The sequence below is a fragment of the Ceratotherium simum genome, chromosome 7 (genome assembly GCF_057802395.1).
Source record: "Ceratotherium simum simum isolate JZ-2026a chromosome 7, ASM5780239v1, whole genome shotgun sequence".
Lineage (NCBI taxonomy): Eukaryota > Metazoa > Chordata > Mammalia > Perissodactyla > Rhinocerotidae > Ceratotherium > Ceratotherium simum.
The window spans coordinates 23,334,384-23,359,170 of NC_141906.1; the positions used below are offsets into that span (position 1 = coordinate 23,334,384).

General features: G+C 48.1%; 1 protein-coding gene across 21 annotated transcripts in view; it reads right to left on the bottom strand.

Annotated features, from left to right (window-relative positions):
* DNHD1 (dynein heavy chain domain 1) overlaps positions 1-24,787 on the bottom strand; it is an 81,517-nt gene that overhangs the window by 6,324 nt on the left and 50,406 nt on the right. For 15 of the 21 annotated variants that reach the window (XM_087433297.1, XM_087433286.1, XM_087433296.1 and 12 more), the window contains 19 exons: positions 21,520-23,125; positions 21,130-21,338; positions 20,724-20,928; positions 20,549-20,651; positions 16,852-17,001; positions 16,411-16,593; positions 15,836-16,267; positions 15,159-15,630; positions 10,591-10,869; positions 10,194-10,346; positions 9,854-10,032; positions 8,757-9,722; positions 8,404-8,590; positions 8,076-8,198; positions 7,789-7,990; positions 6,896-6,987; positions 6,590-6,739; positions 5,593-6,386; positions 4,869-5,409 (listed from right to left, as the gene is read on the bottom strand). In XM_087433297.1, the coding sequence (XP_087289423.1) occupies positions 5,059-5,409; positions 5,593-6,386; positions 6,590-6,739; positions 6,896-6,987; positions 7,789-7,990; positions 8,076-8,198; positions 8,404-8,590; positions 8,757-9,722; positions 9,854-10,032; positions 10,194-10,346; positions 10,591-10,869; positions 15,159-15,630; positions 15,836-16,267; positions 16,411-16,593; positions 16,852-17,001; positions 20,549-20,651; positions 20,724-20,928; positions 21,130-21,338; positions 21,520-23,125 (6,836 nt within the window). In that variant the 3' untranslated portion in view covers positions 4,869-5,058. Of the gene's footprint in view, positions 1-4,868; positions 5,448-5,592; positions 6,387-6,589; positions 6,740-6,895; positions 6,988-7,788; positions 7,991-8,075; positions 8,199-8,403; positions 8,591-8,756; positions 9,723-9,853; positions 10,033-10,193; positions 10,347-10,590; positions 10,870-15,158; positions 15,631-15,835; positions 16,268-16,410; positions 16,594-16,851; positions 17,002-20,548; positions 20,652-20,723; positions 20,929-21,129; positions 21,339-21,519; positions 23,126-24,787 lie in introns of those variants that run through there. The other 6 variants (XM_087433284.1, XM_087433285.1, XM_087433291.1 and 3 more) reach the window with 6 other exon arrangements.

Here is a 24,787-nt window from a genome sequence, read left to right on the forward strand (position 1 = left end):
GATAGTCCCCCTCTCTAGCCAGTACTCTCTACTGCCTTACCGTGCTTAACTTTTCTTCAAGGGACTTATCACAACCTTTTTAATTGCATATTTATTTGTTTAGATGATTATTGTGCATTTCCCCACACTAGAATTTAAATTCCGAGAGAGTGGGGACTTGATCTGTTTTATTTAATACTACATCCCTAGGAGCTAGTACCTACTTGGCACGTATTAGGCATTTAATAAATAACCGAATGAATGAATAAATTGCATCTTATGGCTGCTTAATGTTCCAACATATGTATTTAGAACATTTAACATAGCATTTCCTCTAGTTAAGGACATTTAGATCATCCAGATCCTTGCAACCACAAAAAATTGGGGGAAGAATTTTCTTACAAATGTTCTCTAAAAATGTACATGTGAGTTTTGGTTCCAGGTTCCAAGATAATTTGTCAAGCCAATTATCCCACACTTAACTATAAAATCTGAACAAAATATGAACCGAAAAACAAATATCAAAGGCACAATTAACAATGATAAAATCTGAACAGAATATAAACCAAAAAACCAGCTATTTGAAGGCACTGGAAAATCAACAAATGCAGGCAGAAACCAGAGGAGAATTTACCCTTGAAAGACATCAACTGCAATGGGTAAGAATTGTAATTTTGTGGTCTTTCTGTGTAAAAGTCCTTCCCAATCCTACCCCATTCCCCAGTTCCAAAGGTATAAAACCGCAGCCTTACTGGCTCAAAATAGCAAAGGACAGGGTCCAGGACTGGTGGAGCAGCTGGAAACTTAAGAAGTGAGAGAGTGGCATAAGGGGTGAAACCAAAATATGAACATAAACTCTGCCCAAGTCTTTGGATGACTAAATTACACATGCATAGGAGAGGCTGAAGGGGACCTAGGGAAAAAAGCTGGCAGAATCCAGTGAGGAGTCTACTCTTAAATGATAGAAATGCACTGGGGGAGATGTGCAAATCTGCAGCTTTTTTGACGTGCATTTTTTAGTGCATTCCTCAATTCACATCCAGCTTGAGTGGCAGCTGACATGTCAGAGGACGGGGTTTGGTAATGGAGAGCAGCTGGAAATTTAAAAGGAAAACCTCAGGCCGGCCCTGTGGCTTAGCGGTTAAGTGCGCGCCCTCTGCTGCTGGCCGCCCGGGTTCGGATCCCGGGCGCGCACCAACGCACAGCTTCCCCGGCCATGCTGAGGCCGCGTCCCACATACAGCAACTAGAAGGATGTGCAGCTGTGACATACAACTATCTACTGGGGCTTTGGGGAAAAAAATAAATAAATAAATAAAATTATTTAAAAAAAAAATTAAAAAAATAAAAGGAAAACCTCAGAAGAAAAAGATGTTAGAGGGGATAAGCCCCCAAATCTGAGCCAAACTCTGCCCAAATCCTTGGTAGTGACTAAACTATGTACATACAGGTAGATGACCAGATGCCAGACTGAAAAAGCAGCTGCTGAAAGAACTAAACAGAGATATCAACTATTGCACACCACAGGAAATACAAAATTTGCAATTTGAGCCCACCCACTTGCCCAAAATGCCTGCTATAACAACAACAACAACAAATCTTCAGACCATAACAGAATGAAAACTAACTACAATACGTTATCCATAATATCCAGTTTTCAACCAAAATTACCAGACATGCAAATAAGCAAGAAATTATAACCGTGTTATAATTATTAAAATATGAAATTATAAACAATAACTGATACTCAGGGTAAAAGACAGTTAATAGAAATTGACTCCAGTTTGACTCCAGTGGGCTCAGGTATTGGATTTAGCAATTAAATATTTCAAAGTGGCTATTAAGATATTCAAATAATGAAAGGAAAATATGTATAAGAAACTCAAGGAAAATATGGTCTCAGTGAATCCACAGATATGGAACCTTACTGGGGGCATAGAAACTACAAAAAAGAACCAAACAGAAATTCTAGAACTGAAAGATATAAATAACTAAAAGGAAAATTTCAATATATGGACTCAACCACAAATTAGTGATGGCAGAAATAAGGCTCAGTGAACTTGAAGAGATGAATAGAGATTAATCCAAAGGACAGAGAAAAAGAATGAAGACAAATGAGAGTCTTGGGAACATATGGGACAATATTAATTGGTCCAACATATATGCATGGAATCCTAGAAGGAGAAGAGAGAAAGAAGGGACAGAAAAATATTTGAAAATATAATAGCCAAAATCTTCTCAATATTCTTGAAAAACATGGACTTGGATTCAAGAATCTATGTTTCACAAGCAAGATAAATACAAGGAAACCCAGACCTAGGAATATCATAATCAAATTGCTGAGAGGCAAAGAGAAAACATTGAAAACACAGAGAGAGGAAGATAACATATACTGGGAACAGGCTGGAATTCTCTGGGTATAGTTGGCCCAGTTCCATACCTGGGCATTCTGCCAACATTTGCTTCTAAAGCGATGAAATCGTGTGGTCTTGTCTTTTTCAATTGTCAGGCCTGTTCCCCTCCCTGCCAATGTGGCCTCTCCACAACTCTGTTTGGTGCTGCAGACCCCAGTGGTTCTCTGCCTCATACTCCATCAAGCTTAAAGGGTCTCTACTCAGTATCCACACTATATAGGGATTAAGAGAGACCTCTTCCTGCCTGTGCCACTCTGCCCTCTCAATGCTCTTGGAGCTACAGTGAGTCCATACTGCAAAGCAGTTCCCTCCTAAAGTCCCAGTAGAGAAAAGGGCAAAAGCCTTTTTGCCCTCGGTACCTCAGTTTGTCTACTGTTCCGTCCCAAGGTCCCAGATCAGGTTGATTTTCTCACCACGCTCCTCCTGTTCTTGTCTCTACTCCTTCATCTACCCCTGTCCATCAGGAAAGGACGGGACGTGTTTCTCCCTTTTGTCATGTGTATTACTTCTTCCTTCCTTTCATTGTTTGGGACTTTAATTTCCTAATGGGATTTTAATTTATCTGGTAGACAGTTTCAATAGTGAAACTGTCAAATCTGGAACATTTTTACATGGCAGTCATTGTATTTGGGCTATGCTGTCATATGGTACTTATTTCATAATCTCTAATTGACTCGGTTTAATAACTTGGCTAGGCATGATTCAAGAATGAATTTCAGCAGTTGTTCCTCAATAAAGCTGAAATTTTAAGAAACAGAAAAAGAAAATCCTAGATAAAAGAAAAGGAATGAATTTTGGTCTAGAGAATGGTGTGGATTTGTAGGAAATATTCTGTACTAACCAATATCAGATGGTTTTACAGATATCTCACTATCGCTCCCTGCTCCCACTGGACGATAAATAGTAAGGATGGTAAACATGGACAGAGGGTCCATTTATCCAAAAGCACTTCTTTAAGACTCTGCTAATCTCCTCTCCTGGAGGAACAGCCATGCTCCAGGTTGACCGTAGAAAAGAAAAGGGAAGGGTGTCTGAGGAAAGTGGAAGCTTTTGCCTCTCTGCTCAGCCCTTTGTTGAAGGACATCGTTGCACCACAGTCGCTGGTGAGTGGGCTGACTGTGAAGAGGTTGTGCACCGATGCTCAGTATACACTTGCATTTACATTTCTTCCCGCCATGTAGCTCGTATGGAGCCATGCAGCAAGGGAGGTAATTTGTAGCTGGTGAGTTTTGGTGCTTGGAGGCAAGGAGAGGAGCCCAAGTAGGCCTTTAGCTCTGCTATACTCTGCCTCAAATTTTATCAGCAAGGTTTGCCCTGGAATAGCATGTGATCACACGACTAATAATAACTGATCATGTCAAAGCAACTCTTGATTCCCTACCCACAACCTGTCTCTCCCTCAAATTTCCCATCTCAGTAAATAACACCATGATCCACCCAGCTATTCGAGCCTAAAATATAGGAATCATCTTAGATTTGTCCTCTTCCCTCACTCTTCACATCTAATCCACCAGCAAGTCCTGCTGGCTTTGCCTCCGGAATATATCCTAAATCCATCAATTCTCTGTCTCCACTGTTATGACCCTAGTTCAAACTCCATCATCTCTCACTTGAATTACTTCAATAGCCTCCAAACAAATCTTCCTCCTTGTTACTCTGGATTTTCTTCCACCCATCCACCATAGAACAGCCAGGGTGATCCTTGAGAAATGCAAATTAGATCATGTCATCTCCCACTTAACACTCTCCAATAGATTCCTCCTTATGCTTTTAAACAATACAAGCACATTATCATGAAACGGCTTTGTGTGATCTACCCCTTTCTATACCTTTCCATCCTTTGGGCTTACTCTGTCCCTCACTCACCATGCTCTAGCTACATCTTCTATTCCTTGAACACCCCAAAGTTGTTCCTGACTCAAGACCTTGGCACCCACTGATGGTGATACCTGAAACACTCCTCCCTTTCAAATATTTAGCATGCCTTCCTATATTAACTGCTCCCTTCTAGCCGCTAACACTTCAGCCTACTTTTATTTTGTAGCACTTAAAAATCATCACATTAACTTTATATGTTGACTTTTTATTGTGTGTCTCCCTGCATAAGAACAACTTCATCAGTGCCTGGAAGAGCTTCAGAAGAGTGCTCCATAAAAAACTGTTGAATGATCATAGGACCTTGTATCTTATTTTGCTTTTGTTTTTTGTGTGTATGACTCAGAGAATCCATCACTGGGGAGGGGATGACAGGGCAGGATTGGGGCATTCCCAATAATACCACTAAACGCCTTAAGAAAACATTTTGAGTTCTAATGTTCTCCCTTTAAAAATATCCTTTGTGGATTCAGCACAAGTGCTGAGACCACAGTAGAGAGCTGGGGAGGATTCAGGATCCTGTGTGTCGGCCATCCCCAGATCTGCCTAGGTCCTTGGATCCATGACTAACACCAAGCCCCTCTCCCCCCAGGGTACCCACCCTCCCTCTCCCCAGTTGCCAGGCACACGCCCTCTTCTACCTTCAGTGTGCACATACCTCCTCTCTCCTCAGCTGTGCACAGTGTGCTTTCCCCTCGGTGTGTCACATTCTCCATATGCACACACCCTACACTCCTTCTAAATCTCAGAAGTCTTCCATGAACCACTCCAACTTTATTTTGGTTGAGGGCTCAGGGCAGGGGTGGGCTGCAAACATGGACTCTCCTTTGGACACAGGTGGCAGGGCTGAGCTTCGTGGGCAGGGGCAGGTGCATCAGGACATTCCTGCTGTGCAGCCTAGTGGTACCAAGGGGCCCTTCCAGGTACACGGGACAGGAGTACACAGCCAGGCCGGCTGGAGATGGCAGGTCACTGGTGCCCTGAGCCTGGGTGCTGACGCTGACTGGAGGCAGAGGGCTGGGCTGGCTGGATGGACTGTCCTGCAAGGCCCCTGCTAACGGGTCCCACTCTGCGTTCCAGACCTGTAGCCCAATCAGCAGCAGCCCCGTCTCAGGAACCGTGGGATTTGGGTCGCTCACCACCTGGGAGCACCAGAAGCTGGTCAGGCAAGGCTAGGAAGCTGGGGGATGGTGGTGAAGTGGGATCAGAGAAGCAGATGGGGTTAGAGAGAGGCAAGATCACCTAGAGGCAAGGTGGGGTAACTGCGAGCTGTTATCCTGGATTTGAGGAGGGGAATTGCAAAGGAAGGGGCAGCAGGAAGATACCTGGAGGTGCAGAGGGTTGCTGTTCAGCTCCTGACGTCTGTAGGCGAACTGATGGCAAGCGGAGAAGTTGGAGTCGGGCACATACTGCTCCAGGGCGACCACAGGAAAGGCAGCCTCCCAGCGCAGTGCCAGCAGGAGGCGGCGAGGGTGGCCAAAGGCTGATAGGTGAAAGATGCGCTCTGGTACTTCGGTGCCCACGCCCAGGTAGCGAACTAACAGCTGCCCGCGGCGCGACAGCTGTCGCAGCCAGTGCCAGGGTGGCTGTGGGCCGGCAGGCGCATGGGGTCGCCAAGGCGGGGGTAGGCGGCCAGTCCAGAGAGCGTGGGCCACCTCGGCACAGCGCCGGGAGGCGCACGGGGGCGCCCCCTTCAGCTGCTGCAACAGGCAGTTAAGGTCGCGTTGCAGCGTGCCCACCAGCTGACTCAGTTCCAGCACCTCTGTCTCCAGGAAGCCTTCCAGAGGCCGCCACGCACTCAGCCGCGGCCCCACCCACCCCGCGCCAGACCAGTTTTGGCGAGAGGTCTCTGTCAGCAGAGCCTGCAAGGACTCCAGCCTCCGCTCAGCTTGCACCAGACGGTGCCGCAGCCGCCTCTCGGCGCGCCGGGAGCCTCCGCGAGCCGCAGGAACCCAAGTGGGTGAACTCCGCTGCAGCGCGCTCAGGAGGGCGCGGCTCTGGCGTCGCAACAGCCAGGCCTGGGGGCCAGCACTCAGTCCGCAGATCTGGGGTTCGGGTGGTGTGGACAGCAGGTGCATCTGGGCCTTGCATTCTGCCACGGCATCCAGCTCATTCAACTCTTGGAGGTGGAGGTGAGGAGTGAGAGACAAGGTGGATTCTCTCCACCCTAGACCCAAGGGAGTAGGCCTTCCTCTGACACTTTAAGCCATCACCCCATCACCTTCCTTACACCTTTATTGGTACCACTGTTCACATTCCCATGAGGGTGGCATTACGCTGAGCCGTTCCCCACCCCAACACAGATACCTGGCTCTAGCTTACCTGGGCTGGGCATCAGAGTGGCCAGCAGATACTGGGGAGTGTGTGGTTGGGCCCAGCTCCCACTGCTGGGGCTCAGGCAGGCTTGTGTGAGACTGATCAGGGCCTCCCTGTCCTTGTCATCTCCCACAGGACCCCCATAGAAAACTGAAGCTGAGGATGAGGTCAGAGCGCCTCAATTCCAGCCCCTCCAGTTTCCCACCTCCCAAAGCAAAGTTGTGAATTATGTCCTGGTAGTATTCCCACCCCCACCCCTTTCTGGGCTCTCCTGGGGGCTGGTGAATATGTGGGGGATAGGAAAGGTCTCACCGGCTAGCTCCTGCATCGCAGTGCTGGGGTTGCTGAGGCTGGCCCACAGCTGCTCTTGGATTTGAAGGACCTGAGTCAGGGTCACTTGACTCCTAGGGGAGAGGAGCAGGAAGTAGGGTTTCACTATATGCCGAGGACTCTCATATCTCTCTCTCCAGCCCAAACCTCTCTCCTGAGCTCCAGATTCATGAGAGCTCACTAATCATTGCCAGTTGGTACCTCAAATACAACTTGCTTTCAACTGAAATCATCATTTCCCCCACACCAGCCACCCAATTGTCCAAGGCAGAAATCTGGGAGCCATCCTTGACTCCTCCCTCTTCCTCACCCCGTATTTACTCCTATCCTACTGTGACTACCCTGGTCCCTACCACCCATATCCTGATCTTGTCCCTCGAGACTGCCAGAGCCTCCCAAGACTGTTCTGCTTGCCTGCAGCCCTGACCCATCTGGTCCATCCTGCACACTGCAGCCAGAGTGATCTTTCCAATGGACAAATAGGATCATGTTTCTTCTTTTACTTAAAACCCTTCGGGGGCTTCCCACTGTCCTCAGGATAAAATAGGGCCCCTTGCCATGGTCTTGAAGGCCCTTTACCACAAGCCACACCTCTCCCCTCTCAACCCCCAGCATGCCCACCTCAGCCACACTGAAGTCTTCTCCCTCTCACTGAGCTTAGTTCCCTCAGCTCAGAAAGGCCTCATCTCCACCTAATCTGCCTCTGCTTTCAAGACTCAATTCAAAGTGAGATCCCAAAGTCCTTGGAGAAGACTTCCTTGACTTCCCCTTGCCCTCACACTTTGGAGCTCCCCAGGGATGAATCCCAGCATGTGGAAAATACTCAGTGTTTGCTGAGTGACTGACTAACTGAGCAGGATGGGTGGGTCCCTCACCAGCGCCCCCTGTGTGCCTGCAGCTTCATTCCATAGAGCTGCCGGTGTAGCAGGAGGCCATGCAGGAGGAGCAGAGGCAGCACCCTGGTAGGGGGTTGCATGTAGAGTCCTTGCTGGGCTAGCTCCATGCTGTCAATCAAGACATGGCCCAGCTCCAGGGACTGGTCCCAGAAAACAGGCGTGGAGTGCTGAATCAGCACAGCTGGGGAGGAAGGAGAGTGCTGAGTCAGCACAGCACAGTTGCTCTCCCCCCTCTAATCTGAGAGCCTATGGGGTAAGCTCCTTACCTGGTAAGGAAGCAATAGCCTCTGCAGATACGATAAGCCAAAGACGGAAATCTTGGTGGACAGTGGCCACATTCCTGCTTGCAGGTTGGGCTAAAAGCAGTTCTAACTCCAGGTCGGAGACCACTAGGGGTCAGACATGGGGCTGAGATCAATCACTGGGTAAAGGGTCAGACACAAGTCTAGGAATCAGACTTGAGGCTAGAGGGTCAGGAGTCAGATACAAGGGGACAGACTTGGAGCTAGGAATCAGCCATGAGGCCTGAGAGTTCAAGTTCAGGCCCAAGGGTAGGATAGGGTCCTAGAAGTCATCCCCAGGCAGCAAACCCACCCTTGGCTCCATCCAATAGCCCCAACAAGGGCTGTAGCAGCTCTTTCGGCCAGTGAGGCATCAGATGACAGTTCTCCAGCACCAGCCAGTGTCCTTTGTGCATAGCCTGGCATAGAGTGCTGATCACAACTGAGAGCGGGTCCCAGGCTTCAGAGCCCAGGGCTATCACCTCCAGATGCCTCTGTCCCTGGGGACCAACAGAGAGATGGCAGAGTAACACAAAGTGATCCTAGGGTGACCCAAGGGACCCAGAGTAATGCCTCAAATGACCCAAAAAGTCCCTGAGTAACCCAGAAAGATCCAGGAGAATGCTGGGAGGGGGTCCCCACACCCCCGAGAGGCTAGGCTCAAACCTGCTTATGCTTGGCAGCCAGTTTCTGGATGACAGTCAGGGGATGCAGGGTGGCTGTGAGGTGACCAGTTGGTGGCAACAAGATCAGCATGGGCTGAGTAGCCTGACTGTGTTCAAAGGGTATGGTGGAGGCATCCAAGTTTTCCTCCAGGGGCCGGCCCAGGAGGCTGGTGGTGACATCTGCCAGAGCACCTGCTAGGCACTCAGGTCGCAGCACACGCCACAGGATCAGCTTCTGGAGGAGGCTGAGTGGATCAGGCCCAGGCCCAGGTGCAGGACCCAGCACTGTGGATGACAGTGACAGATAAGCCTGCCAAACACTGGAGTGGCCTGCCAGGGACTCACACAGCCCAGCAAATGGGGGCAGCAGCTCTAACATCCCACATTCATGCCAGGCCCTCAGCCCCAGCCAGGCTGGTCGAGCCACACCTGGGTCTGGCTTGCTATAGCCTGTGCTGGGAGAGGCTGCCAGTCCAGGCCAAAGTGCCAGCCTCTCCAGCTCTGGTGCCTTTCTTGCCACTCGCAGCAGAGCCAAAGCACCCAAGGCACCCACCAAGGGTACTTGGGTCAGGCCCAGTGTAGCCACGGTGCTGCCCAGTAGCTGGCGGGTCAGGTGTGTTCTGAGCTGCAGCAGATGGCTGGGCAGGTCCTCCCGCTGATGAATCTCACACTGCTTCATGCTATTCAGAGCCTGCTTGGTGGCTGCCAGCCAATTCTCTGAGCTCATATGGAAAAGTGGCAGCAGGTTCTGCAGTGGGCTAAGGGCCTTTATAATGGCCATTCCATGCCAGACCACTTGCCGATAGGGTGCCCGCAATACCACCTCCTGCAGCTTCAGGTCTTCTAGCTCCTTGCAATGGGCACGCAGCCGACATAGCTCTGCCTGGGCCCTCACCATATCCCTCAGGAACTTGGCTGGTTTCTGATGCTGTGGGTTCTGGAACAGCAGCATCGTCAGCAGCCGCTCCTGTACACAGTCACTTGTTGCATGGATCTGGCCCTTTCCCACACAGTCCCCAATCGTCTACGCTCATCTCCATCCCCATTCCTGGGCCCCTCCCAAGCTCATCCCAACCCATAGACTGGGCCCGCAAGCACCTCAACAGCCTCCACATCTTCGCAGGTGTCCAGGGCTCTGATCTTTAGGTCCTGCCAGCGGCTCTCGAGCTCAGGACACTCTATGCACAGGATTTCATGCAGCATCTGTTCTTCTAGGAGTTCCAGGTTCAGGCCCAGATCCAGCACATTCAGCCCCTTCAGCAGTTCACAGCCTAGCACTTGGGGTCACATGGGAGACACTTAACCCCTTCCCCTTGGCGGCGCCAGGGGGTGAGGTGTGCAGGGAGTATGGCTCCCTACTATGGCTTCCCTACTGAGTGAAGCGGGGGGCCTAGTGTGTCCACAAAGCTGTGCTGGCAACTTACCCACTGGGCCTCACCTTTTCCCAAGGCACTGAGGGGCAGGGTAGTGCTCAGATAGAGACAGAAGCCAGGCTGCACCTGGAGTGGGCTCAGCTGCTCCCGCTGTAGTAACCATTGCAGTTCCGGGCACGCTAGGCCCAGCTCCACGTTGGTCAGTAGAACGGGCAGGCCTGTGAGGGAGAGGCAAGGACACCCCTACCCACCATGCCAGCGCCTATGCCACCAGGCACAAAATCTGGCTCTGACCAGCTACCCCCCCCCGGCTGATAGGAGGGTTCCTTTAAGGCTCTTCCACAGAGTCAGTGCCCAGGATGAAGGTGGGAGCTGAGGTCAGACTGGGTGTGAGAGGCCTCTGGAGCCACAGAGTAGGGGCAGGACAGAAGAGGGACATGGTGGGCGGGCACTAGTTCTCACCACTGGCAGCTGCCTGGCAGAGCTGAGGACCCAGCTCTGGGTCAGCACCTGAGAGCACGCTAAGGAAGGGGAGGGAGGGAGACTGAGCCTCAGAGGCTGGCCTCGACTCCTGCCTCTTCGTCTCCTCCTCCTTCTCCTCTTCCTTCTCCTCATTTCCCCTTTCCTCTGCCTTCTCCTCGTTTGTCTTCTCCTCAGCCTTATCAGTCTCTTCACTATCATCATCTTCTTCCATGTCCTCCTGTTTACACTCTTTTTCTTGATTTCTCATGAAGCCCTTCCCTGTGGCAGAAAGATGCAGAGGAGCTCTTCTCAGGGGAGGAATCAGGCTCCGAGGGAGCACCGTTCAACCAAGGGCTCCATCTCATGAGGGAAGGTCCGCAGGAAGACACCTTAGGAAAGTTGCTTAAGCTCTCTATGACTCAACTTCCTTATCTGCAGAATGGGGTTGACATTAGCGACTACCTCATAGCGTTAGTGTGAAGATGACAGCACTCAGCTGGCACCTACTAAGCACTCCATAAATGTTAACCATCATTATTATTACTCTAAAATTCTAGGCAGGGGTTCTAGTCATCCCTGAAATCAGCTCCATTTCTGCCGGTTGGTTAGAAGAGTCAGCGCATTTCCCTTTTTTGCCTAAGCTAATTCTGTCACTAACAACTAAAAGAGTCGTCACTAATATAGAAATGGTGCCTGGAAGTAGTGACTTGTAAGTGAAAGGCCATAAACTGTGGAATTAGCTAAGTCATGAGCGGTGCGGTGGACACAGATGGTTGGCTAACCAACAGCCATCCCCAACCCCCTTCTCCTTTGCCTCCTCTACTGCAAGAACTAAAAAAGATAAATACTTTTTTTTTTAAGCATTAAGAAATTTAAGAATTTTTTAAAGTATTAAGCATTTAAGAAGTGGGCAAGTGGAGGCTGCCAGGTCCACAGTTTGGTGTATTCACTTTCTACTGCTTAACAAATCGCCACAAACTTAGCAGCTTAGAACAACACCCATTTATTATCTCACATCTGGGTAAGTCAGAAGCTCGCATAGCATGACTGGATGCTCTGTTCAGGGTTACTCTGGGCTGACATCAAGGCCTCAGCTGGGCTCCAACTGTGTCATCTGGGACTTGGGTCCTCTTCCAGGCTTACTGGGTTTTAACAGAATTTATTTCCTTCTCACACTTTCCCTAGAGAGCACTCCATCTTCCAGCCAACAAGATTCATTGAATCCTTGTGTTTCAAATCTTTCTGACTGCCTCTTCTTTCTTCCTTTCTTCTTTGAAGGGCATACATGATTACATTGGGCCCACCCAGATAATATCTCTCTCTTAAGGTCAACTGATTAGTAAACTTAATTACATCTGCAAAGTCTCTCTTGTCATGGAACACTTCAAAACTAAGGGAGTAACAGCAGAAGACAAAGGTCTTGGGGGCCAAAATTCTTCCTACCACATTTGGCTATTCAGACTTCTGGAGAGCTTTTGTTTTCCTGACAAAAGGGACAGAAATGGACAGCAGCAACCCTGACATGATGCCTGGAGGGACAGCAGCCAATTTGATAACAAATTACCACAAATATGGTAGCTTAAAACAACAGAAACTCATTCCATCATAGTTCTGGAGACTTGAAGTCCAAAAGCAAGGTGTTGGCAAGGCTGCACTCCCTCTGAAGGCTTTAAGAGAGACTCCTTCCTTGCCTCCTCCAGCTTCTGGTGGTTCCAAGAGTTCCTTGGCTTGAGGCTACGTAACTCTAATATCTATCTCCATCTCCACGTGGCTTTCCCTCTGTATACGTATGCCTTCTCTTCTGTCTCTTACAAGGACACTTGTCATTGGATTTAGGGCCAACCTAGATAATCTAGGGTGATCTCATTTCAAGGTCCTTAACTTAATTACATCTGCAAAGACTCTTTTTCCAAATAAGGTCACATTCATAGGTTCCAGGGGTTAGGATGTGGACATGTCTTTTTGGGGGCCACCATTCAACCCACTACAATATAAGCCAGCATGCTAAGAATCGTAGACCAGAAAGATAGAAGAATCTGGATGCTTGAAAGCAACACTGAAGCCCTGACTCGCTTATCTCAGTACTTCTTATAATGTGAGATAAATAAATCTCTATTTGTTTAAGCCATAAATTGGGTTTTTGTTACTGTTAGTGAGAGCATTCCTAACTGATTCAGAGAGCTGGGGGGCAATGAGGATTTTTCTTTTCCCTACTGGGAAGGTGGCCAGGCTCTGTGGTGGGTAAAAAGTTGGCTTATCTCATGGGACTTGGCCCATGTGCTCACTGACCTTTAGTGGATTTAGTAGAAGATACTGGAGCGTGCTGGCTACTTCTCTATTTAGATGAGAAAAACAACCTCCAGAAAAAACTTTAAGGGAATTCCTTTCTGCTCATATCAAGCAATTTCAGACCACAAATGATCAGATACTCATGCACTTTGCTGCTTGGTAAAAACGATTCTCTACCTCATGGAATAGGAAATTACGGGCTCTTGGAGGAGCATGGAAAATCAGGCAAGCCTAATTCTCCAAATCCATTCCACGTACTTCTCTCTATGCATCTCTGCTTGACAAAGATGATGGTCTCCCTCCCTGCTTTTGACCTGGATAGAGCCCAAAGTAAGAGGGGCTGCATTCCATGACCGATTAGCCTAAGCCCACCACTCAGACTATTTTCTTTCTTACTACAGCTTGGGAGAAGGCTGAGGTTTAGCTGGATGACAATTACACTAGGGCTTAGTGGAATTGGTGGAGACCCCAGAACCAATGTTAAGAGACAAAAGCCGAAAGGTAGGGTTTAGATTAAGAATGAGAATGTACCAAGATTTCTGGCATTGGTTAATAGCTAATAGAGTCCTTACAAATGAAATCTGCGGGAAAAGACGAGAGATTTAAGGAGATTAGGCAAAAAATCCCACGTCTGGTAACAAGTGGTCTGTATTTGCTTAATTTTAAGGCAAATCCTAAGCTTCCATACCCGTTCCAATAGGAAGTGGACATTTAAGTAAAAACAGCTACACCAGGGGACTTTTGCCCAGCTTTCCTTTTAGCCCTGGGGAGGGAGGACAAGGAAAATTATACTTTTCATAGGAACCCAGGGCAGCTGAACTAGCTGTCCAAGAGCTCACTTGACAGCGGGTGAAGTGATGCTGATCATTTGCCTTACTATCTCTGTCTGGCATTATATGACACATATATACAGCATATGTTTCTTACCCTTTCCCAGTTTCTAAACAGAAAGTTTATTGTAGTTATTTTGATTTGATTTTGCTTCACTTTGCATATCAGGTGTCTTGGTATGGTGAGATTTAGCATGTAATCTATCATAGGTTATGGAATCACAAAGAGCCACATCCAGATCTGATCAAGAACAATGAACATCATTCAGAGTTCCTGGACTCAGAATTGGATGAAGCAGCTAGATGTTTCTTTTTTTTTCTTTTAGCTTTTTTTTTTTTGAGGAAGATTGGCCCTGAGCTAACATCTGTTGCCACTCTTCCTCTTTTTTTCTTTTTTCTCCCAAAAGGCCCCAGTACATAGTTGTATATCCTAGTTATAGGTCCTTCTAGTTCTTTTATGTGGGACGCTGCCTCAGCATGGCTTGATAAGCAGTAACTAGGTCTGCGCCCAGGATCTGACCTGTTGAACCCTGGGCCACCAAAGCAGAATGCGTGGACCCGACCACTGCACCACTGGGCCAGCCCCCAGGTATTTCTTCGAGGTGTCTCTTATTAGAGAGGGGGGAATCCATTTTTAGTTACACATGTGGTAGTTATATGATGGGCATTCTTGTAATGGTGGATGGGCACAATGGAAAGTTATGCTGGATGGCCAAGGGATGGACTGTAATAACAGTAGCAATAATATATTAGTAGTAATAATGACTAACATTTTTGAGAACTTATTATATATTAGGCACTGTATGAACCCCTTTTACATGAATTATCTTAATACTCACAACACATTATGGGACAGGTATAATTAAGACCCTCATTTTATTGGCAAATGAATTTAGGCTTAGAGAGATTAAGTACCTTGCCTAAGGTCACACAGGTAGTAAAGGATAGATATTTGACCCAGACAGTCTGATTATAGAGCCCATGTTACAGATCACTTTATTACACATCTTCCATTGTAGATGTCTATTATTCTCACCAATGCAACCCCTTCTTCTGGGAAATAAATACCCTTGCTTCCTTCCCCTAGGAAATGCTCCTTCCCTGATTCAAGCAGAGCCAATAGAAATATTTCCCCAAAATTCCTATACATGGGATAAATTCGGGTAGTAAAGCTCTGAGTTGTAGGTTAAGCTTCCAAAAGTGCTGAGCAGACCAGAGAAGTGGAAGATTGTGGACTGGTCAGCCATATAGATTCAGAATGATTACAATACGGGCCAAAAAATATAAATGTGACCTAATTTGTTAATATCATGTAGGCTGGTGAAACCTGGGATACCCTGGCCACAAAAATTTAGTGTCTTCATTATGAAAGGGAAGATCACAAGTGGCTGAGAGTGTTGGGCAGTTCAGACACCTGAGAAGCACTGTGTTTATTATCCCTGGTTTTACCTCTGCCCTCAGCGGGACCTGGGGCCAAGCATCTGGTCTCTTCCAGAGGCAGTGGGTTCAGCCAGATGAGGGCCTGGTTGCTGGGGTCAAGCAGCAGAGGCCAACGGCAACTGAAGTAGTGGGTGCGACTTCGCAGAAGCAGGCCTGCCAGGCGGGCTGACTTTGCCTGGGGCTTCAGGTCTCGGTCCCACTGGAACTGTTCGGATTCAGAGCTCAGCAAGGACAGAAGGCTGAAGGGGGAGCGTGTGGAGAGCAGAGGGTTCTTCACTGGCATGATGACAGATTTCTGCTTCTGCTTCAGTGCCTGTGCCACATCATCTGGGCCCAGGGTCTCCTGGAATCCTCTACACAGAGCCAGCCACTTGTCTAGTAGCTCCTGGCGCCGCAATGGTGGGAAGGGACCCAGGTAGATGACAGCAGCTGAACATAGGAGGGCATCTCCGAACACAGTTGTGCAGTGCCCCTTCAACTTCTGGTGTGGAACGGAAGGTCAGAGGGTGTGTAGGCCAGTGAGGAGGGTATAGGCAGAGGGTCTGGCAGAGAGGGAGCAAGGCAGGGTAAGGAGGGCCGAGTGGGACAGAAGGAGGCAGTGAAGGCACAGGGAGGAGCAGAAGAGTGGGGGCAGTGGTGCAGAAATGAACTTTGTGGGGGGCGGGAATCTGAGAGGGGCTGGTTACCTGGAGCTCTGTAGTCCAGGAATGCATGGGTGTGAGCAGTGCAGCCTTCATGGGCCATTTGCAGTACTGGCCAGACTGAGCCCGACTGAGATTCTCGACCACACGGCTGTGGGAAGCCTGGGCATCTTGCAGCTTCTTGGTCAGGGCCAAATTGTGCTCTAGGATCTCCTGGGCCTGGAACTGGTAATGGCCCAGGCGGGCCTGCTCCCGAGCCAGTGTCGCCTCTACCTGCCGCAGCAGCTGGCCCGTGGGCAGTCCTCGGCGCTGTGCCAGCCCGTAACACAGAACAGCCCAGAGCCAGGCTGCCAGGCTTGCTGCAGGTATGCTTACTGCCTGCAAGGCTGCATTGCTCATACCTGGAGCCCTGAGAGCTAGGTTTAACTTTATCAGCTCTGAGTCTGTCATCTTCTCCTTGGGGAAGAACACCAGCTCCTGGAAGAGTGTGTATTCGGTGGTGGGGTCGGGGGGTCGGGGTGGAAACACAGAGGCGCTGAGCCTTGCCCCCTCAGCCTAGCCCCACCAAGTCTCCCTCCATGCCTCCCCTCTCCTCCTCCACTGTGCTCCACACTACCTACCTGATAAAAATCCTCACTGCATAACAGCTGCTTGGCACTGGCCCAGCCTGTTTCACGGTGGAACAGGTCACACAGAGCATCAGTCACCCGGACCACAGATTCTGGTGGTGCTCGATAGCTTCGTATCTCCTCAAAGTCAGCCACCTGCAGCTGGCTCAGGGGCCCCAGAAATGCGTTGCTCATCTAAATCAGAGAGATGCATTCTTGAAGTGAGCTCCTGAAATGTCCTCTTTCTTCAAGGTGTTGCCATGAAGGATCATCTCCTCCTACGAGTCCCCATGAAGGACTACTCCTCAAGCCATCCTATTACCTTTGCCCCTCCCCCAGGAGACTCCATGACAAGTCACCCTCCATGACAAGTCCTCTCCTCTGGGCATCCTATGAGCGTTTGGCCCCTCGAGAGAGAGGAGCAATACAGGGAAGGCAGCAGGAAGAGCCCACCTGCTCCAGGAGAGCCTCGCGCTGAGCCCGCAGGGCATCTTGCTGCTTGGTCAGGTTCTCAATGAGGTTCTCCTGCTGCCGACACTCTGCCAGCTGCCGCTTGTACAGGAGCTTGCTTTGATCTAGCTGCTGATGCAGTGTGCTGAGGCTCTGTGAACAGAGATCCAAGCTCTGCAGCTCCAGATCCAGGGCCAGGTGGGAAGGCCCCAAGGGAAGACCCCATGGGCGCGGGACTCCTGCACACTCCTCACTTGATAGTCAGGGTGACCAAGTTGTACTCTAAATAGGCCACAGATACAGACTGAGCTCTGGAACTGTTACTTACCAGTCTGTGAGTTATACATCTAGTAATGCAGCTCCAAGTGGTGGTTGCTTCTCCCGACCTGCCCTACAGGCCCAGGCAATCTGAATCCAAAGCCTATGTGCTGAACCATTATGCTGCACTCTTTATCTTACCTGACCTATTAGCAGCAGTTATCAGAGAAGACACTTCCCTCCTCGAAACATTCTCCTCCCTTGACTTCCCCGATAGCGTGTTCTCCTTGGGCTTTCTCCAACTTCTGTGGCTGCTCTTTCTCACTCTCTTCCTCTGCCATCCCTTAAATATTCCTCAGCAGTTTTTACAGGCCCCTTCTTTTCTCACTCTATACTTCTAGGCGCCCTCTCTAATCTCATGGCTTTAATTACCACTTATTTTCTAACAACACCCAAATCTCTCTCTCCAGCCAGATTCTCTCCCAGGCCTGACACCCATGTACCCATCTGCTTAGTGGGAATCTCTTCGACATCTCGCAGGCCCTCAGACTTCACATGTCCAAAAATAAACATATTGGCTGTGCCTCCTCAGATCTCTCGCAATCTTACTCATCTCCTCGGTGGTCTTTTTCTCAGAGAACTGTGGCAAAATACACCCAAGTTTCCCAAGGAAGAAACCTAATTGTGACCCTGACTCCATCTCTTCTATTTCCCCAAACGCTACTCATCTTCAAGGCCTTTCAATTCTCCTTCCTAAGTGTCTCTCTTGTCTACTCCCACCCCACACCCATCACTCATGCCCATGCTCTCACCCTGACCTTCTGCACTGGCTTCCTAACTGGCGTCTTGGCTTCCATGCTTATTCTTCCTCCTCTAGTCCATTTTTCATGCTGCAGCCTGGTTGGTTTTCTAAAAACCAAATATCATCATCACTGTCCCTTAATACCTGCCACTTTTTCATTTCTTTTACAATGCCTCCCTGACCAAGAGGTCTCTACTCATCTTTCCAACCTCAGCTCTTTTTCCTCTCCCAGCACTCTACTCTCCAGCCATTCCTGACTTTCAGTTCCTCCAATGTGGCACACATTCTCTTGCCTCTGGGCCTTTGCATATGCTATTACTCCAGCCTGTCACATTTCTCCTCCCCCCTGCCTTTTATGCCAAATCTTACCTAACCCTCAGGTAACAACTTTGATGTACTTCATTCATTTGTTTACATATTGAAGGAATGTTTTTGAGCGCCTACCATGTTCTGCATGTGGCTATGTGCTACATTCTGTGGCACTATGCTTTCTCTAGGAAGTCTTTGATACTTCAGAGCACTCTATACTTTCTCTGTCATAACACACTGTTTTGTAATTGCCTGGATGAGTCTATATCTTCCAGTAAAGTAGGCCCCATGAAGGCAAGGACAGCCCCTCATCTTTCTTATTAGGAGGCAATCTAACCTAATAAGGACTAACAATTATTGAGCTCTTACTATGTGCCAGCACTTTTAAGTGCTTTACATATTAAGATCTCATTTAATCCTCATCCTAACCTGATCTCAGTTTTCTCATCTGTAAAATGGGAAAAAGGACAGCCACTTCAGAAAGTTGTGGCAAGGATTCTATCTATATATCTATCTATCTATCTATCTATCTATCTATCTATCTATCTAGATGTAAACATAGATGTAGACATAGACATAGACACAAATATTAATGGGTGCCTCGACAAAAAAATGTGGAGTTCAACTAATTTTTGTTGAGTACAATAATGAATAAATGAACCAATTGAATATGAGAGAGAGAAGAGATGGAGGGATCCAGAATGACTCAGATTTGGCTGAAATGACTAAGGAGATGGTGGTGCCACTTCCTGGGGTGGGGAACATTGAAAGAAGTACATACTACTATGACTGTTGAGTGAATGACCAAGGGTTCTGACACTGAATGCCTCTAAGACTATGAACACCTCTTATCCAGATTTTGGGCTTCTTATGTTGTGCTCTGATATAACTGACCCAGGGATCAAGAATATAATAGCCCCTCTAAACCAGATCAACAATTCCTGGTCTTAAACAAGGTAGGGCCCAAGACAAGAAACTGGAATATGGAAAACATGGGAGAGGGGACCCCTGTCCTTCTATGAACTTCTTTTTTTTTGCATCCCAACTGAGTTTTGAGGTTTAATCTAAGCTAGCGATCCTTGGTGATGGATAGCAGGAGGGCACCAGTACGATGGGAACTCCAGGGAGCACCATTTACACAGAACACAATGAAAACCATGTATGTGGATACACATAAGCCATGCCCCTGGAGTTTGCAACACCGGGTGATAGCCCTGAGGGCACTCATCAAAACAGGCAGGCTGGACATTAGGAATTGTAAGGCCTGAAAACCCAGTAGAAAGTAAGTCAGATTATCTACTTGTGAGTTGATCATTAGTTCACCTCTCTGTAGTTATTTATCCCTGAACCTTCAAGTGTTGTGTAGCACAAAGAAAACAACAACAACAACAAAATGTTATTTCAGAATTCCTCTTATTAAAAACAAAAGAAAAAAACTCCTTATTTTGGGAAAACACCTTTAACTGAGAGTATTTGACTATAGAAGTTGTGATGACCCCACTTCCACCAGTTTTAGCTAGATATGAGAGGTGTATTTATTCAAAGAAGAAAATTGCTCTGTATAAGAAAGCAACAGGATTTAGGGTTTGGACTAGGAAAAAACCTCTTGTTACATGAGAATTGTATTTGGGGAGCTCTAAAGGAGATGTGGGGTGGCTGAATAACATTGTGGAGCAGATATTGGGGAGATGTGAGGAGAAGAAAAAGTTGGTCATTGGGAAATGCTCTGTAGAGGACAGTGACTGAGGAAATTCAGGACACTGATTTCTAGAATACCATTTAAATCTATTTCTGGTTCTGTTCTAGAATGTACATTGCCTCTACTGCCATCATCCATCCACATTTCCCCACTGTACGCAACAGCCTTGCATATTTGGTGCTTTGGTGGAAGGAAGAGGTCAGGGACAAAGCATTGTGGGAAAAGAGGATAGCTACAAGAGGTGTGCCAACTAGCAGTGATGGAGAATTCAGGAGAAGGGGATAAGAGGAGGAGGCAACTGTGAGAATGTAATCCCTGCCCCATCCCCAGTGGAAATCTATAGAGATCTTGGGAGGCATACTGAACTTCACAGTCAAGGAACTAGGGATAACCAGAATCAGACACTTGGGTTTCATGTGTTCAGAAGAATCAGCCTGGTCTGAGCTGTGCCACGGGGAACTTTGAGCCTGAGCTCTAAAGGGGGAGGCAGCAGGGATTAGAGAGATCTCCTGGGGAAAGGGGATTCTCGGGAGAGAAGAACTAAGGTTTGGTCTGGTTGGTTCCTCCAAAGTCCCCTTTTGGGCTCCTGCTTTGACTTTACTGTGCATGCCTCATAATCTTCTCCCTCTTACCGTGCAGGAGGCTTTCAGCTGCTCTTCCAACTTGAAGATCAGGTTGGTGTGGGCGTTGTGCTGCTCAATTATCATTCTCAGGTTCCGCAGGGCATTCTGGATCCTGGAGATACAATGTGCCAGTGAGTGGACCCAAGGGAGCAGGAGGTACAGTGCAGGGAAGGGGGCCACTCACCGCTGGGCCTTGCTCTTTATCTGCAGGATCATCTGTTCCTGTAGCAGCACAAAGGTGTCCAGGAAGTCTAGGAAGGTCTTGGGGGTGACGAGTGGCAATTCAGGGCACAAGTGCCCATGGTAGCTGGCAGCCGAAAGGTGGATGAGAGCCATGGCTTTGGCCACACTGGGAATTGAGGCCTGGAGGTCTGGGCACTTCAAGGAGTCTGCAATGGGTATGACTTTAGCCTGGACTTGTGAGCTTGTAGGGGAATGGGAAGGGAAAAGGACCCTCTCCTGGCTCACAAGAAGGGCAGAAAAAGGGAAGGGGGCCCACTAGGTTCTAGAAAGAGAGAGACTGACTTAAGTAATAATCCTCATTAGAACCTGGATGAGATGAGTGGCGAGGACAGGTAAAAAGGGCTCACCGTCATCAAGGGGTAGACTCTGAGCACCCTTCAGGTAGTGCTGGACCACTCTGACCAGGGAATCCTGATCCCAGGTTTCATAGCGGTCAATGCTGGCGACGGCCAGTTGAAGGAGCCTCAGGAAAAGGGTGGAGGGCAGCTGTTTGTGGGCCTGGTCATCGCTGATCAGGAAGAACATGTGCAGGTGGCTGCATACTTGCTGGTAGAACCTGTGGGCCAGGGGATCAGGTACTGTCCTCCCCTTTATCCCTATTTGCCCCTGGTCCCAACTCTGACCCCTAGCCCTGATCTTCTGAGCCCTCATGGCAACCCCTAGATTTCTTTTTGGCCTTTTTGCCAGGATGGAGCAAGAGCAGAGCAGCCCCTGTTATATAGGGTTCTTGGCCTCACCTCTGCAACAGCATTTCCTTCTTGATGTTCGGCTTGATACTTAGGTTCTCCCTGAGGAGATGTTCTTCAATGTTGTCCAGATCTGCGTCTGTGTACTGGTCAGGGAAACTGCCTGAAGTAGCCAGGGCTAGCAGACAGTGAAGGGTAGTAAGATCCACATCCGTGGGCACCAGCAGGGCCACTGGCTGGCCTAACATGCCAGCATGCCAGCTGGCATCCTGTAGGCACTGGAGAATGGCCTCCTCTGACCCAGATGGCAGATGGAAGAGGCGGACCTGACAAATGCTAGCTGCCAGAGTGATGGCAGTACGGCGCCCAGTACTCAGAGCTCCCGAGAGCAGTAGGCTATGCTGCCGGGGCCTGGCCAGCACCCGGACCAGGCGGGCCACGTGCTGGGCCATGGAGTGGCACTGGGCAAGGTGGGGGCTCAGCTTCAGCTGAGCAGCTGAGGTGGCTAGCTGCTCCTCCAGGCTCTCCCACTGCCGTTCCAGGTACAAGTTAGGGCTCTCTGAGTTGGACCCCAGTATCAGCTCCTGGCTGAAGACCAGGTCTGAGGGCTTTTCCTGGGGATGGAGTAGTAGCACTGGTAGCAACAGGGGTGAGACCAGGTCCATCTGGGGAGTCTTCTGCCACCAACTCTTAGAACTCTTTAGCTGGAATTTGTAGCTGGAGGCCCTTGTGCCTCTCTCCTGGCTTATCTTCTGACTCATGTTCTCTGTGGTCTCCTTCTTTACTGGTGGCATGGATGGTGCTAGACTTGAATCACTGTAGTGCAAGCCTGTGGTGACCTGAAGGCAATAAGGGTCCTCCTCCTCCTCTGTCTCACTGCCACTGTTGCTGAAGTCCTCCAACTGGGCCAACTCCCCTTCAGATTCCACTTCAGGCACCCTTTCCTCTTCCTCCTCCTCCCCCTCATAGCCCTTGCCCAGGCTCTGGGGCACTGGCCCACAGCAGAAGACACTCTGAGCTACTTCTAGGAGCAGCTTAGCACAGTAAGAGCGTTCCCTAGGGCTGTCCAGTCGGTCACAAAATGTTCTCTGTGCCTCATGCAACCAAAGACGCACCATGTTGCGCATGGCCATCATAATCGTCAGGTGAGTGCCTCGCAAGCCTGACACCCGGCGCAAGTGCTCCCGGTGGTTGGGACAGTACAGAAAACCTCGGGAGCCCATTCTGGTTGGCAGTAGCTGAAGGCTGCCCAGTAGCTGGCTCACAGAGTGCAGGGAGAAGCGGTAGTGTGGGTGGAGAGGTGAAGGCATAAAGCAGTTGCCCACAGCCTCCCAGGCCTCCACTGAGGCCCAGACCAGGGCTCTTGCTAGAACCCCTTCCCGCTCCACAGAGGGGAAGCGCTCAAGCCAGGCCTGGATGCTAGGTGTGTGCCTGCTCAGCAGCATGGCCTGGGTCATGCTGCCCAGGGCCAGCACTGTGAAGAGTCGAAAGAGGCGTGGGCACAGCGGGCGCTCGCAGAAGCCTGGCACCGTGGCAGTGGCAAGGAAGTTGACTATAGGCTGCAGCGTCTGCAGTTCCAAGGTGCTGTGGGCATACATGGTGCCATCTATGGCCTGGCGCAGAGTCTCCAACACCGGCTGACAGCTCTTCTCTGGGTCTGTGGGACATGAAGTATAACAGTGAGGACATGTGTGAGTCCACATAACAGTGTCACCATGTGCCTCCTATCCCTGCCTACTAATATTGCATCAGTATTGTCTCTGGTGCAATACTGAATAGAAGCAGTGAGAGTGGACATTCTTGCCTAGTGACTGATCTTAGGGAAAAAGTGTTCAATATTTCACCATTAAGTATGTAATTAGCTGTAGGTTTTAATAGATGTCCTTCACTCTTTCTATTTCTAGGTAGCTGAGAGTTACCATGAATAGTGTTGAATTTTAATCAAATGCTTTTTCTTTATCTATTGAGGTGATCTTACACTTTTTCTTCTTTATTCTGTTAATGTTTTGAATTACACTGATGGATTTTTGAATGTTGAGTCAACTTTCCATTCCTGGGATATACTCCATTTGATGATAATGTATTGTTCTTTTATATGTTGCTGAATTTTATTTAATACTTCATTGAGGATTTATTTTTGCATTTATATTAATGAAAGAAAATGATCTATAATTTCTTTTCTTGAAATGTCTTTTCAGGGCTTGTTATTAAGGTTATGGTGGCCTCATAAAATGAGTCGGGAAGTGTTTACTCCATTTTCTGAAAAAGTGTAAGTTTCAATTTTTTCTTAAATATTGGATATACTTCAACTGTGTAACCATCTGGGACTGGGAATGTTTATTATTATGAATTCAAGTTTTTAATAGATATATAGGGCTATTCATTTTCTATTGTTTTTCTTCTTGAGTCAGGTTTTAATAAGTTGTGTTTTTCAAGGTATCTGTCCATTTCATCTAAGTTACTAAATGTACTAGCAAAGTTTTTCACAATGTTCCCTTGTTATCCTTTTTAACATCTTTAAGATAAAATTTCTTTCATTCCTGATATTGATAATTTATGTTTTCTCTTTTCATTTCTTGATTTGTGTAACTTGGGGATTAATTTTATTCATCTTTTTTCAAAGAACTAAATTTTGGCTTTGTTATTTTTTACTGTTTTTGTGTTTTTCTACCTCATTATTTCTGCTCTGATTTTTATTATTTATTTCCTTCTAATTACTTTGGGTTTAACTTGCTCTTCTTTTTCTAGATTCTTTTTTTTTTTTTTTGCTGAAGAAGATTGGCCCTGAGCTAAAATCTATTGCAATCTTCCTCTTTTTGCTTGAGGAAGATTGTCGCTGAGCTAACATCTGTGCCAATCTTCCTCTACTTTGTATGTGGGACATCGCCTCTGCATAGCTTGATGAGCAGTGTGTAGATCCGCGCCCAGGATCCAAACCCACAAACTCCCTGGGCCGCCGAAGCGGAGCACGCAAACTTAAAGACTACGCCACCAGGCCGGCACTTTCTAGATTCTTAAGCTGAAAATTTAGATCACTGATTCTAAACCTTTCTTCTTTTCTGATATAGGCATTTAAAGCTGTAAACTTCTCTCTAAGCACTGCTTTAGCTACATGCCACAGATTTTCATATGTTTTTGTTTTTTGTTTTGTTTTGTTTTGTTTGTGAGGAAGATTGGCCCTGTGCTAATATCTGCTGCCAATCTTCCTCTTTTTCTTTTTTCTCTTCAAAGCCCCAGTACATAGTTGTGTATCATAGTTGTAGAGTTGTAGCTTTACTTTATCACCTAGTCTGATAATGTTGGCCTTTTATATGGACTG